Source organism: Schistocerca nitens, chromosome 5 (assembly GCF_023898315.1).
Source record: "Schistocerca nitens isolate TAMUIC-IGC-003100 chromosome 5, iqSchNite1.1, whole genome shotgun sequence".
In the NCBI taxonomy this organism is placed as follows: Eukaryota; Metazoa; Arthropoda; class Insecta; order Orthoptera; family Acrididae; genus Schistocerca; species Schistocerca nitens.
Window position 1 is genome coordinate 285,974,289 of NC_064618.1, and position 15,323 is coordinate 285,989,611.

Genomic DNA, 15,323 nt, shown 5'->3' on the forward strand with positions numbered 1-15,323 from the left:
AAATGTTTGATGAGATTCTTGTTGGGTGATCTGGGTGGCCAAACTGTCTGCTCAATTTTCAATCCAATCATGAACAAATGCGGCCCAGTGACATGGTGCATTGTCATCCATAAAAATTCCATTGTTGTTTGGTAATATGACATCCATGAATGGCTGCAAATGGTCTCGGATTGCCAAAACTTCAGAGGACCCAGTCCATTCCACATAAACACGTCCCACACCATGTGGAATCAACATCCTCTTGCACAGTGTCTTGTTGACAACTTGGGTCCATGGTGTCATGGGGTCAGTGCCACACGTGAATTCTACCATCAGCTCTTACAAACTGAAATTGGGAGTCATCTGACTAGGTCATGGTTTTCCAGTAGTCTAAGGTCCAACTGATATGGTCATAGTTCAGGAGAGACACTGCAGGTGGTGTCATGCTGTTAGCAAAGGCACTCACGTCGGTCATCTGCTGCCGTAGCCCATTAACACCAAATTTTGCCACACTGTCCTAACAGATACATTTGCTGTACATTCCACATTGGTTTTGTTGATTTCTGTGATTATATCATGCAGTGTTGCTTGCAAATGACATAACGAATATACACCATTCATGAGTGCATTATACTGCTGCATGAGACATCCATATGAATGACTGTTAACTCTGTGATAGTTTCCAAAGACATGGTGTAATGTTTCAAATTTGTTCACTAAAATAGTCATCTTTTCCCACCTATGCACCATCAGGTAATCTGAAAATATTTAATTCTAAAAATATAATGTTGTATTGTGAATTGTTGTCTTAAAGCAATGTGTTCCTTTTGTTTGTTCATGTTGAGTGCACAAGTTTCTGACAGAGTGGTCCAGTATCATCCATTGGTGTGGAAAGGGGCAGCACACGCTGGCCAATTCCTGAGATAAACAGAAGAGAACGTTGTCACGAACCCCACTGATAATGCTATTGTGTAAAATTAAATGAATTTATACTGAAATTGTTATACTCCTGTATCTGATCTCAATGTGTGTACATTAAACATGCATGAAATATAAATGGTGTCATACATATTATTTCATATCAGTGTGAAACAGTAAGATGTGCAAATACTGAACTGAATATTATTGACTATAGGTATAGTGAGACTTTACTTTATATCCACACAAACATATTTATAGGGAATAACCAGGTGACAAGGAAATAACTATACTGTTGTGACTTATATCAAGTAATAAGCAGAGTTAATAGCATTTGTAATTATACAAAGAGTAATGAACAATAATATCTTTGAGAAGTGATTGTTATTGACATATTACTGGATGATTGTTTGTTTAGCAATTATGAACAATTTTGATGGAAAATTTTAGAAAGTTAAAAAAATAGCTTCCAATCTCTTCGCACTTGGAAAAATGAGCTTGCAATTGAAGTGTAATTTAGTGGAATACCAAGAATTAAATCATAAAAACATCAAGAGAAATAGGAAAGTAAAGGGTACTACTAGGTATTTAGTGTTGCTACATAGTAGCATGTGCCTATCAGTCTAATTGAGATTAATAAAATTAAACTTGTCCAATATATATGAAGGGAATACAACCTCTTAATTCATAGCAAAAGTGCAATGGACAACCTCAACATTGTTACTACCAATCTGTCACTGTCAACATGTCATAATAGTATGATGGTGGTTTGAAAATAATGATAGGGCATTTCTTTTGATGGTATGGTCACAAAATTCAACACCTATAAACCTCATTAAAGACATCTGTGATGCAATCAGTTATCAGGTGAGAGTAAATAAATCACTTCTTAAAAATGCACAACTGCTTGATCTGAGGATTCTCATTAACTGGCGTCATCAATCTCTGGCATCATATCAAGGATGTGCAGACTCAGTGTCTTGAACAGATGAAGCAGTTACACTGGCCAGGAGCCAGGAGCAGTGCATGCTACAAATCCCTTAATATCTCACAACTCAAAGTGACCTATGGCTTCTACACATTAATAAATAGTGATTTCCATTTTAATTAAATCCATATTTAGGTAATAATATCTTTACTTACCCTCTTATTTACCAGATAAGTTCAGAAGAGTGACAGCAATAAAATGAAGAAACAATACTTGGATAGCCAGTTGTTAATCATCTATACTGCTTTCTGACAAGTGATTCGGTTATTTGTGTGTGTATGTGTCTGTATAAGTGTGCATGTGCACACACATGTGCATTCATTGACTGTTCTGTCATTGAAGTTATCTTTACCAGATACCTTATCTGGATGGAATATCCGAATAAGGATCAGTGCTTCAAACTGAGAGAGACGCTGTGCCCAAGGAGAAGGCAACTTAGCCAATGAGGCATCCACATCAGTAGAATACTGCTTCCACCCACTTATTTGCTTCTTGAAATGTTCTTTGAAACCTGAACAAAGATGTAAATGTAATTCATTTTAAGCAAATAGGTAATACATGTTGCATTTTGAATGTCTGATGCTATGATATTTAAGTTAAATTTCTAAGAGACTTATTTTATTTGAGCCACTGCAATTTCACTCACCACTGAAAGCGGGCAATACTTCTATCTGGCAGAGCATACTCCATGCCTCATTTCTTAGCCACTCAGGAGCAGGGTTAGGCTCTAAACTTTCAACATCAACAATGCTCATCACAAGAAACATGAATTCTTCCCTTGACAGTTCATCTTGTGCTCTGTAGTGATGCAACAACATTAAATAAGTAGTATCATATATAATCAGACCTACTCCAACTAATTCTGGTAAAATATTTAAATACACGACACAAGATTAAATACAACACAAAACAATCATGAACATTTCCATGAGCATGAAAATTACAGAAAGCTGAATTTACTTGCTTTCACTGTGAAATGATAGCTCAATAATATTTCTGGGTATCCAACAAGATAGTGTAAAGAAGGACACGGATCATCTCGTGACACATTTGGAATCAAAGTTTAGTTTCATATCTGTAAACACAGGTGGGTGCATCGGTAGAGAGTGGCGCACAATGAGGATGACGGGACAAGAATCGGGAAGAGGTGGTAGGACAAAGGGGTTGGAAACTGTTGGGTAGAGGACAATTTTGGGAGTAGAGAATTTGCTATAATGATAGCTCCCATCTGCGCAGTTCAGAAAAGCTGGTGGTGGAGGGGAGGATCCAGAAGGTCTGGGTTGTGATGCAGCCATTGAAATCAAGCACATTATGTTCAGCTGCATGTTGGGCCACAGGGTAGTCCACTTTGCTCTTGGCCACCATTTGGCAGCGGCCATTCATCCTGATGGACAGCTGATTCATAGTCATAACAACACAAAAAAAGTGCAATGAGTGAAGCAGAGCTGCACTATTACATGGTTGCTTTTGCAGATGGTCTGGCCTCTTATGGAGACAGGATAAGCTTGTGATAGGACTGGAATAGGAAGTTGTGACAAACCAAGCTGGAATCTCTTTACTTCCTCTCTTGTTTTGCTATCTACCTCCTTAAATTCATTTTACTTTCATTTTTCGCTAATTACCATTAACATGCATGAATATAATCTGAATGTCCATAAAAGGGAAAGGTTGGCTCTCAGTCTTAAGGAATATAGCACCAGGTCTAGTTTTGTGCTTAGTTTTGTGTATGTAACTAATTTCCTAATTTATTTTGACCATTCCTAATTAATATCTTTTGCTACAGATCATTATACGGTGAAATCAGTAATTGTTTCGTGACTTAGATTCTATTTTCAACTTATAAACAAATATACATTCTGTACTAATTATAAACATTTGGAAGAAGAACTACTAGGATTCTTAAAGTATTTATTTGGCTCTATTCAAAAACATATTAGCAAAGCCAGTCCTTAATTAATTCCAAAATAATTACCAAGTTTGTAAAAATTATTGTCTGTATAACTATATCTGTTAATTTCATTATTTAAACAAAAAATTCGGCCTAACTTTTGTGGCAGAAAGAACAGTTAAAAAGAAGGATTTTTTTTATGTATTCAGTTAATTGAATGAGTTATGTTTTAACTGTAATTTCTGTAACTTAAACATCAAGCAATGTATAGTTGCAGTGCTATTATTGTTTGGATATCTAAAGGTCCAATTTTTGGTCCCGAGACAGTCAGTCCACAGCCGATTTTCAGATGTGAAACATGTATTGATTAGATTAACAACAATGCATCAACTTAACAGTAGAATAAGTGTAACACAAATAGGCCCTGTGTTAGAATGATTAATGACAATGTCTGTTTAATTTATTTGAAAAATAGTGTTATATGTACCATATTATTCTGCAAGAACTGTGTAGTTAGGTTTTTACTGCTCATAGATGTTCAACAGTAAACTATTATAGCAGTATGCTGATGTTACCTGCAACCTATTAATGAGGCTTATCAACATTTACCAATAGTGAACTGGCCATATAATTGTGTAATATTGGGGGATTGTGAACAGTGAAAGTAAAGAACTGTGAAACACAATTGTGCAACTGTCAGCTACATCATTTACAGTAGTCAGTGTTAAAATTCCACCCTTCATTTTTCAGCCAGTATAACAATGCAGTATATTGACACCAAGGGCTATCAAAGAAGAAATGAAGCAGGTGAACATCACGAAGTGTTAATCGGGTGGATTGGGCAAGTCTTGTACCTGGGTCTCTTCGACAGGGAGTGGTCTTGTACTTGGGTCTTCTACAGGAATACAATCCCTGTGGGAAGGGGTTGGGATTGGGAATGGCCTAGTGACAGAGTAGGATGTTGTGGTGGTGGGGTGGGTGATGGAACATAACTTTGGGATGGGAAGGGTCTTGGGTAGGCCAGCCCTCATTTCAGGGGTGATAATAGATAATTGAAATCCTGATGAAGGACATGGTTCAGTTGTTTCAGTAAAGGGTGGTACTGGTTGACATAGAGGGTACTCCTTTGTAGTTGGAGCTTAGGTGTGGCTCAAGATTTGATTGTGTATGGGGAAATGCATGGAAGATCTGTTTGTGGTTTGGATCATGCAGGAATGTGTCATGCTGGGTTAAGGAGGGCCAGGTGAGGTAGATGGAGAGTTGTTGATTTTGTGAAGGAATGAAGATAGGATGTCTTGGTCCTGAGTCCAGATTGTGAAGATATCATCAATGAACCTGAACCAGACTATGGGTTTGGGGTATTGGGTCTAGAAAGGTTTCCTCTAGAAAACCCATAATCAGGATGGCATAGGAGGGTGCCATGTGGATGTCCACATCTGTGTCATGGATTTATTTGTAAACCTTCCCTTCAAAGGGGTTGTGTGTGAGGATATAAAGTTAGTAGGAGTTTGAGGAATGAGGCAGTGGGTTTGGAGTGTGAAGGACTTCAGGAGAGGCAGTGTTCAATAGTGACAAGACAAGGGGCATGATGGATGTTAATGTATAGGAAAGTGGCATCAACAGTGATGTGTAGTGATCAAGAAGGTAAAAGGGTGGGGACAGTAGAGGGTTGGTGAAGGATATCTTTGGCATGGGAGATTACAATTCAGGCACATTGATTGGAGGATTTGTCAATGAGGGTCAAAATTCTTTCAGTGGGAGTACAATAACGAGCTTCAATGGGGTGCTCAAGATTGTTGGGTTTGTGGATTTTGGAGAGCATATAGAAGGTGGGTCTTTGGATGTCACAGGAGTGGATTTGGGGGAGAGGTTCTGTGAAGGTCTTCAGATTTTAAGCAGGGACTGGAGGTTATGTTGGACTTCTGGGATTGGATCACTCTAGCAGAGTTTAGAGGTGTAAGACAATTGGCAGAGTGCTTCCTCCAGGTAGTCACTATGATTCATAACGAAAGTGGTGGAACCTATGTCTGCAGGTAGGATGATTAGGTCAGGATCTGTTTAGGGACTGAGTATGACTGTCCTTTCTTCTGCTGAAAGTTTGGTGTCCTCAAGAAGGGACCTAGGGAAGGATGGTGAGGACTAGTTGGAGGTAAGGAATTCCTGAGAAGTGACCAACAGGTTGGTTGCATGTGAGGGGGAAGTATCACAATTGGATCATGGTATGAACTGAGGGTGGGAGGTTCAATGTTTGGATTAGGTTAACTTTGGTTGGATGGGTTTTGTGGCAAAGAAGTCTTTCCATTGTAGGGATCAGGAGAATGAGAGTACATCTTTTACAATTCCAACATGATTAGATTTGGGTTTAGAGCTGAAGGTGACGTCTTTCAATAGGACTGAAACTTCCCTGGGGTTGAGGATTTTGTTGGGAACATTAATAACAGGATACTGTTGACAACAGGGTACAGGGAAAGTTGAAAACATCAGCTATGTGAGGTCTAGGTGTGATGAGGGCTTGATGAGGAGTAGGATCGGGGATTGGAGTGGGATAGGGATTGGATAATGATTCCCGAAGACAGCAGTATGATGTCAGCAGGCAGGATAACTTATGGAGGCAGTATCTGGAATGCTCTTCCAGGTGCTGGAGTCCAAGGGATTCAATTTCATTGACATGATGCATGTAGTAGGGATTTCACAGTAACATTATCTGGGAATGGATACCTTTGTGAAGTGGCACAGAAAGATGGAGCTGGAGTACATTGTGGCAAGGATGGCATTGGGGAAACTTCAAAAACACCAAACACTTCCTTCATCAATTCGCCACCATCACCACCCCTTTACTTTCTGAATTTGTACTTGTCATTGTTGATGCCACTTTCATATATTACAACATCCCTCATGCCCATGGCCTTGTCAGTATTGAACACTACCTCTCCCAATGTCCTTCATACACCTTACACCTTATTAACGTTATCCTAACACAGAACTACTTCTCCTTTGAAGGGAAGGTATACAAACAAATCCACAGCACAGCCATGGGCATCCACATGGCACCCTTCTATACCACCCTGTTTACAGGTCATCTAGACAAAATCCTTCCTAGCCTCACAAAACCTCAAATGCAGGTTCTGGTTCAGGTACTTCAACAATATCTTCATGATCTGGATTCAAGGCCAAGAAACCTATCTTCATTCCTTCACAAACTCAACACCTCTCCCATGTGCTTCACCTGGTTGTCCTTAAGCCAGCATGCCTCATTCCTGGACATTGACCTCCTTCTGTCTGATGGTTCCACCCACACCTCTGCCCACACTAGACCCAACAACCACCTACAGCACCTGCATTTTAACAGCTGCCATCCCTTCCAAACCAAACAATCCCTCCCTGGGGATGGCATATCTGCGGTGACAAGACCTTCCTTCCCCAGTAAGTTGTAGGTCTCACAAAGGCCTTTGCAGACAAGCACCTGCCTCCCGGCCTAGTCCGGAAACATATTGCATGTACCATATCCCCACACATCCCCAATCTTCTCATTATTTCCAGGAATCAGCAACAATGGAGCACTGCATTCATCATACAGTACCTTGAACAACTGAACAGCATCCATCACAGGGCTTTGATTATGTATCACCAGGTCTTGAAATAAGTGCCATCCTATTGAAGATCCTTCCCACTCCTCTTAAAGTTTGTTCTGTAATCCCACCCAACCTCCACATCATTATAGTCCATCCCTATGCCACTCCCAAATCCAAACCCTTGCCACAGGGATAATATCCATGTGGAGGACATGTACAAGACCTACCCAATCTATCCATCTAGCATTTCCTACTCCAGTCCTATCACAGGCTTATCCTATCCCATAAAAGGCTGGCCACCTGTGAAAGCAGTCATGCCATACACCTGCTCTGCTGCAATCATTGCACAGCTTTTGTATTAGTATGACTACCAACCATATGTCCACTAGGATGCATGGCCATTGCCAAATTGTGGCCAAGAGCAGAGTGGACCACGATGTGTTCCAACATGCAACTAAATGATTGATTTCAATAGCTGCTTCACAATCTGGATCCTCTCCTACACCACCATCTTTTCTGATCTGCAAAGATGGGAGTTAGCCTTACAATGTGTTATCTGCTCCCAAAATCATCCTGGACTCAACCAGTTTTAACCTACTAACTCACACTACACCCTCCACCAAACAGTTTCCATCCACTCTGTCAAATTACCACCTCCCAATTAATATCCCCTCACCATCATTGTGTGCTTCTCGCTGATAATGCAATCCTTCGGTCTTTACCCTTCTCTGCTCCATTCTTTTATTGCTCCATATCCCCCCCTCCCCCTCCTCCCGTCATCCACAGCATCCTGACACTGCACCTGGCAGCCTTGTCTTGCCACCATCAAGGCCCTGCATGCTCAGTCAGACAGCACTCATTTCTCTCCCTCTCCACGTATGCTGCTGTCCCAACCCCTTCCCTGCCGCCATTCTGGATTACTGCTTCCATTCACCACAGTTGCATTAATTGTGTAAATTAGAAAATTTTACTTCCTCATAACTTTTTGGCATCTTTGGGAATCCCCATGTAAAGAAACTATTTTTAAAAAGTAGTACCTATAATTTTTATTTTATTTTATTATACAGCTAATAGTTAAACAGACTTGATTTTTTGTCCATTGTAATTTTGTTTACTCCAGTTTTGCTATCTTTTAAGATGATACAGGATAACACAGAAAAAGAGGAACATTTCCATAATCCAATAAAACTAGAAGTGATGAACAAAAGAAATTGCATTCATACTAATTGAAACTTTACACCTTTGTTATTTACGAAACATTGATGGCATTTATAATTTTTTTAACCCTTTAACTGCTCTGGACGTGTTAACGTGCGCCTTTGTACCTGTCCCTGTGTGCTCTAAACATGTTTATGTGTGCCACTAATCTTTATGCCTGGTACTCTGAACATGTCTACATGTAGACACATTCAGAGTACCAGGTAGAAGGACTAGTGGCGCGCATAAACACGTTCGGAGCACATAGGAACAAGTACAAAGGCGCACACGTTAACATGTCCAGAGCAGTTAAAGGGTTAAAAATTACATTCTTCAGATGGTGTCCTCCTGTACGAATAAATTTATGAAATCTGCTGTTGAGATTCCTCATTGACCGCTGCAACATCTCAGCTGAGTTACTGTGAACTGCATCCCAAATTCTGTGTTTTAACTAATCCAGAGTTCTTGTTCAAGCTATGTAGACTTTGCTCTTGAGGTAGCCCCACAAGAAAAAATCACGAACAGATAAATCTAGTGATCTAGGGGGCCAGGGAATGTTACCAAATCATGAGATCACACAGCTGCCATACAATTCTCACATTTATGCCATTGATTGCCATGTAGTGTGTGATGTCACTACGTCCCACTGAAACCAGGCTTCTTGAAAGTGTGGAAAGTTGTTCAATGCAGGTGCAACTAAAGTTTGTGAACTCTCCATGTAACAATCAGCATTGATGGTTATTGTGTTTCCTTGTTTTTGTGAAAAAATATGGTCTGATAGTCCCATGTGATGAAACAACACACCATACTGTCACATTACTAGCATGTAAAGGGTGCTCATGAACATCATTAGAATTTGTCTTTGCCCAGTAATGATAGTTCTGTTTATTCACATAACTTGTGAGATGAGCCCCATCCAACATCCACAACCTGTTTAGAAATTCATCGTCATTGTTTATTTTTGTTATCATTTGTTGACAGAATCCTAATCGTAACTGGTAAGCATTGTCCTTAATTGTTGCACCATCTGTAGTTTCTATGGATGAAATTTTAAATCAAGATCAAGAATTCTGCAAACACTCTCCTGGGACATTCCAACCACTGCTGCTTGCTTATGAATTGAATGCCGTGGGTTCCATAAGACAGACTCACGTACAACATCAATGCTCACTGGAGAATGCACACTTCTTGTTAGTCCTGTTGGTTTCTTCTTGAGGGCAGATGCAGTCTCTTCAAAGTTATTAATTCAGCATTTTATCGCATGTTTCAAATTAATGGCACCATGACGTCCTAATTTATAAAAATGTCGAAACTCCCTCTGTGCAACTACCAAACTACCGTTGTTGTTATAAAACATTTTTATGGCTAACGCACACTGTTGTCCATTCCACTGATCCATGATTACTGAAACAGCAGACTGTTTACTCACTAACTGTCACAAACCGCAGTGCTGCCACCTGGCCATGGTTGCCACTAGCCATTTCAAACATTCCTGTTATTCTGTGTCACCCTGTATTAAAAATGCGATAACAAATTTTGTTTCCTAGTATTAGGTGCATCTGTAAATGGATGTTGTTGTTGTTGTAGTCTTCAGTCCTGAGACTGGTTTGATGCAGCTCTCCATGCTACTCTATCCTGTGCAAGCTTCATCTCCCAGTACCTAGTGCAACCTACATCCTTCTGAATCTGCTTAGTGTATTGATCTCTTGGTCTCCCTCTACGATTTTCACCCTCCACGCTGCCCTCCAATGCTAAATTTGTGATCCCTTGATGCCTCAAAACATGTCCTACCAACCAATCCCTTCTTCTATGTAAATGGATAGCAATTAAGTAAACATTATGTACTTGGTTTTGATTAAAGTATATAGTCACAGTCACCAGTTGGCATTCATTTCTTCAAGAGCATGCAATCCCTCTTAGCTACCAGAACATAAAACACCACATTATAAGTGAGTAGTCAAACTGGCAACATCTATGTGTCGCTACTAGTCAGTTAATGTGTGTCAAATAATTAAAATGTTAGCCACAAAAAATGTACATTTTGTGTCCAACGAGTTTGACTCCACATATACTAGCAGATAACTATTCAATATATATTGTCTATATATAACTTTTCACATGGTTTATACGTTTAGACTATTGGTTGGGACATAGTTGATAATCAGACAAAGATTATTGATCTATAATAATATTTCAATGTGAAAGTAACTATTGTCTTTCTCAGGATTAAACTACCGAACCAATTTTGCTGAAATTTTGTATGGTGATAACTTGAACTCTGAGGAAGAGCATAGCTTACTGTATACAAGGAGTAGTGTAAAATAGTTACTGATTTTAGGAATATTATGTGAATTAGGGAAAATTTTTTCACTCTTTGTAAAAGCTGTTTACTCCTTAACTTTTAAACTTAATCACATTTGTGAAAATTCTTTTATTGGTTGATATATTCCACATAACACAGTTCAACATAATAAATACAATTCTTATACAATCTTCTACATTTTTAATCCGTACTTCCACAACAACACTATTAAATGCGAAAGTAACTCTATCCGTTATGTTTTCACGACTAAAGCCCTGAACCGATTTGGATGAAATGTATATGGACATGATTTGAACCATGAGGAAGAACATAAGCTTCTCTAGAAAGTAAAAAGAAGAAACATGAGGCGAAGTAGGGAATGGAATCTTTTTTTCCATCAGTGAACAAAACCATGTTAAATAATTATTCAACATTTTGCATAATGTACACCTTGTATAATATATAGCTACTTCAATAGCACAGCACATAGGTGTGCACTTCTCCCCATGACCTCCTGCACTGCTCTGCTTGGCTGTGATGTGCTGCATCATTGTGTATTAATTCAGCTAGGAGTGGCTGGTGTGTGTGTGTGTGTGTGGGGGGGGGGTAGGGGGTGGGGAGGGGGGGAGGGTGGTGGTGGTACCATAAATCATCAGCTATGCTTACCCAACATGACAGATATGTGAGGACAGTTGTTGGTATTGCCTGCACAATACCTTAGTTACTCACCATCACTCACCATAACAAAATTAATGATATGGGAGTGCAGCCTTAGGTAACAGCTAACTGTAAATAAAAATGAAATTACTTCACATTATTCATCAGATATTTCAACATTTGGAAGAGAAATATCATCAACCAGCTTCAACCTTTTATGAAGGCTTGATATCAGGTGAGCAATCATTAAAAGTGGAAGATCAGACCATGTAGGACAGAGCACAGTACCACTGTGTTCCAAAAAGCCGTATGCAATAATGTCATTTTTCAGGTGCCTATATTTTGAGGTCTGTTGAGCACAGAGATAAATGGGTAAGTGATTTGGATAGCTCTTGGCTTAATGACCATTTGTACACCTATTGGAAGAATGGGGATACTGGAGCTATCCTGTAGTACAAGGTTAAAATTTAAATAGTACATTCATCCTCCAGCCCATGCAAATTGAGCGTTTCAGTTGGTTCTTTTGTATTAGGTGTGGTCTATGGTGGGCCTTAGATGGCTTATGAAAGTACCATTTGTTCATAAGTGATTCTTGAGAAGACCCCAAATACCATGATTATTGGATACCAAAAGTACAAACTGAGGGGATAGCCACTTCTATAATTTCTGTTCAATGCAAATCACCAACATTTTTACCATATGTTCATTAGATGATGTTCTTGGGGAACCCTGAAACTTTTTTTATCATTATGCATTACTGAGGGCCAGAGATTCAATGTCACATTACTTGCACACATAAAGTGCACATAATATCTGGCATGAGGTGAAAATGTAGTTTTAACTGCCATAGTGAAGACATGGTAAGGGTTCTGACATCACTGCAAGGGTTCTGTGGTCACCAAATTACGTTTTTAGTCATCATTTTTTCATCAATAGAACTTTATGAAGTGCTGGCTCTGTATAATGAGAGTTTCACACCTTTACAGTACATCTTCATCTGGAAATTATTCAATGGTGCCATTTGTCAGTGTAAGCACCATAAAAAAAATATTTTTGTAGTATGAAATTCTTTACACCTGCAAATAAAACACAGAATTTTTTTTATAATGTAGGTATAGCCTAAAAATATTCTTCATTTTTACTTATAAACTAGTGAAAAATGAACATGTGTTGTATGGGAGACAATTTTGTCTTAACCTTATATTATGGGTTATTTGTTGCTTGTAGTGTTAAAGTTTTTAAATGTAGCAATGAGATCAATCAATTTTTGACAAAATAGTATAACTGGGGAGATAAAAAAATCTACTCACTAACTGGTGGCAGAACACACACATAAAAGAAGGGGGTAAGCTTTTGGAGCCAGTGCCTCCTTCTTCATGCAAAAGTGCTGAAGACGAAGCAACCAGGGTGAAGGAAACTGACTAGAGAGGTCTATGAAAAGGAGTAGATTTTGGGAGAGTTACAGTGAACCATGGGTCAGAGGAGACTTACCAGAAGGGATGAGAATGAAAGACTGATTGTTAGGAACTGCACCAGATGAGATTTGAAAACCTGAGACCTTAAAGGCGGAAGACAGGGTAATATGCAAGGCAGAGGTTACTGCTTAAACATCATGCACAAGTTAATAAGAGTGAAGAGCTAAGTGCATTCTTGTAACAGTGGTGGGAGGTGGGGAGAGGGGGGGGGGGGAGCAAAAAATAGACAGTTAAGAAAATGAAAGATGTAGAAAACTAAACGAAGTGCAGAAAGGAGTTGTTACCATGAAGAAATGTTTAGACAGAAGAAATCAGAATACATTAAAGCACGTTGGGTGATGTGAACCAAGGACATATTGTTGCACTAATTGCCATCTGCAGAGTTCTGAGAAACTGGTGTCTGGGGGAAGAATCCAGATGGCACATGCGGTGAAACAAGCACCAAGGTCATGACTGTTATGTTGTAGTGCATGATCTAAAATAGGATATTGTGTGTTGGTAGTATACACCCTCTGCCTATGCCCATTCATCATAACTGATAATTTGGTTGTGGTCATGCTGATGTAAAAGGCCAAACAGTGCTTACTTAAAAGCTGGTATATGATGCGTCATTTCACAGGTGGCTCTCCCTTTGATAGTATATGTTTTGTCAGTTAAAGTGCTCATATAGGCAGGGATGCACCTGTCCCCTGGCCTCCCATAAGTCCTCTTCTTACCTCTTTGGACCTCTTTTTCTGGGGCTTTGTAAAGAACATTGTCTATACAGAAAAAATTGAAATTTGAGGCATCTCTGAGAGAAAATTTGGACAGCCATCATGACCAACACCAGAGCTACAAAAAATATGGCATGGAATTGAGTATCATTTTGATGTGTGCAGAGCAACAAATGAAAATCACATAAAAACCAGTTAAGGTAAGAAACAAAATCTTCATTTTTTCTCCTCTTCAGTTTTACATTTAAATTGTTTCATTATCTTGAACAGTTTCTCTGTAGCACTTGTTCAAAATAGCAGCACGTTACATAATGGTCAAATGTGGAGGAACTGTGTCTTGTGCATGGTCCTGTGGCCATACAGATTCATTCAAATGAGAAGGGAAACTCACTTTGCAGAATGTATCCATACATGAGTCCCACATGACAATTTAATAATACTCCAGCCCAAAGTGAAAGATTGTTAATCTCTCATCACAACACATAAGTAAACAAAAACATGAAACTATGCCCCAGTTTCAAAAAAGGTTACACATGTTGTCAATATCATCACATGAGAAAGTACATTCATCATTTAACAGGAGCAGAATCAAATAGATTAAAACAGTTATCTGGAAATGCTTCATCTTTTATTAACATCCATGGTGCATTTCAAGTGTGTTCTACAGTCTTAAGTTATAGTTGTAATGCCTCTTAAAGACAGTTATTCTAACATCCCAGTTTAAGAAATTTACACAATTACCATTCATAATTTATTTTCTGTGATCTCTCTCTGCAGTCATCTTTAGGTACAATGAAATGATAAATCATTTAAAGATATGTATCATGTGACATTTAGTTCTTACTTGTACTGCTTACATTAGGGTAAATATGGAACTTTCGTTTTTACTTACATCATGATTCTGCTGCAGAGAATGAAAGAAAATGTCAACTTATCTCTTTCAAAGAGAGACTGAGATACTTGCTGATAAAGACTGATAGTGAATGTGTCTGTAAGCAGCTTCAGACGTTCCTCTATGCTCATTGAACCTAAGCTGAAGGCAGACAACAACAATAATTGTCATAAAATAACAGTAACTGTAAAAATAAATCTATCACAAGATAAAAAAGTAGAATTAAATGGTCATCATTTTCAATATAATCTATTTCATGTTTGTACATTAGCTCAATTATAATGCTAATATGCCCATGACTAAATTGTTATAAACAAGGTAAAGATTAATAACAGGCAATGAGTACATTCCGGTGCTCTCACCTAGAATGGTTACAAGCAGTGCATCCATGCAAACCAATAACAACACCACGATGTAATTAGATAGCAAGTATAAGAAGAAGAACAAGAAAAATAAGAAGAAAGATTACAATTATATACCGAGTTAAATGCTTATACATCAGTGAACAACTGGAAATAATATAACAAGAGAAAATTACTACTAAAACACAAACTGTAAAAGGTCATACCATTCAAATGTTTAAGTACCAGAAATACAATTACATTATGAGAAATCAGGATTCATCCAGCTACAGACATTGGAATAAACCAATGTTGAAGGTTGAAAATTTGTAATGGACCAGGACTCAATTTTGGATGCTCCACTTCTCTAGAATGGTACCACAGAACAGACATCAAGTGAG

The 15,323-nt window shown here is 38.7% G+C and overlaps 1 protein-coding gene across 1 annotated transcript; it reads right to left on the minus strand.

The window, feature by feature from the left end:
- Nucleotides 1–2,121: 2,121 nt before the first annotated feature.
- On the minus strand, nt 2,122–15,080 carry LOC126260397 (dynein axonemal heavy chain 12-like). The gene is made up of 5 exons (XM_049957725.1): nt 15,061–15,080; nt 14,767–14,880; nt 14,582–14,722; nt 2,532–2,683; nt 2,122–2,396 (listed from the first exon to the last, which is right to left on the minus strand). The coding sequence occupies exons 1-5, from the start codon at nt 15,078–15,080 to the stop codon at nt 2,122–2,124; spliced, it is 702 nt and encodes a 233-aa protein (XP_049813682.1).
- Nucleotides 15,081–15,323: the final 243 nt, after the last annotated feature.

Excerpts from the sequence above, each read along its gene's own strand:
- LOC126260397 (XM_049957725.1), bottom strand. The coding sequence starts at position 15,080 with ATGTATAAGCATTTAACTCG. Across the intron at positions 14,881-15,060 it reads ATGTATAAGCATTTAACTCG|TCATGGGCATATTAGCATTA; the intron begins GTATATAATTGT and ends ATAACAATTTAG. Across the intron at positions 2,397-2,531 it reads AGTATTGCCCGCTTTCAGTG|GTTTCAAAGAACATTTCAAG; the intron begins GTGAGTGAAATT and ends ATCTTTGTTCAG.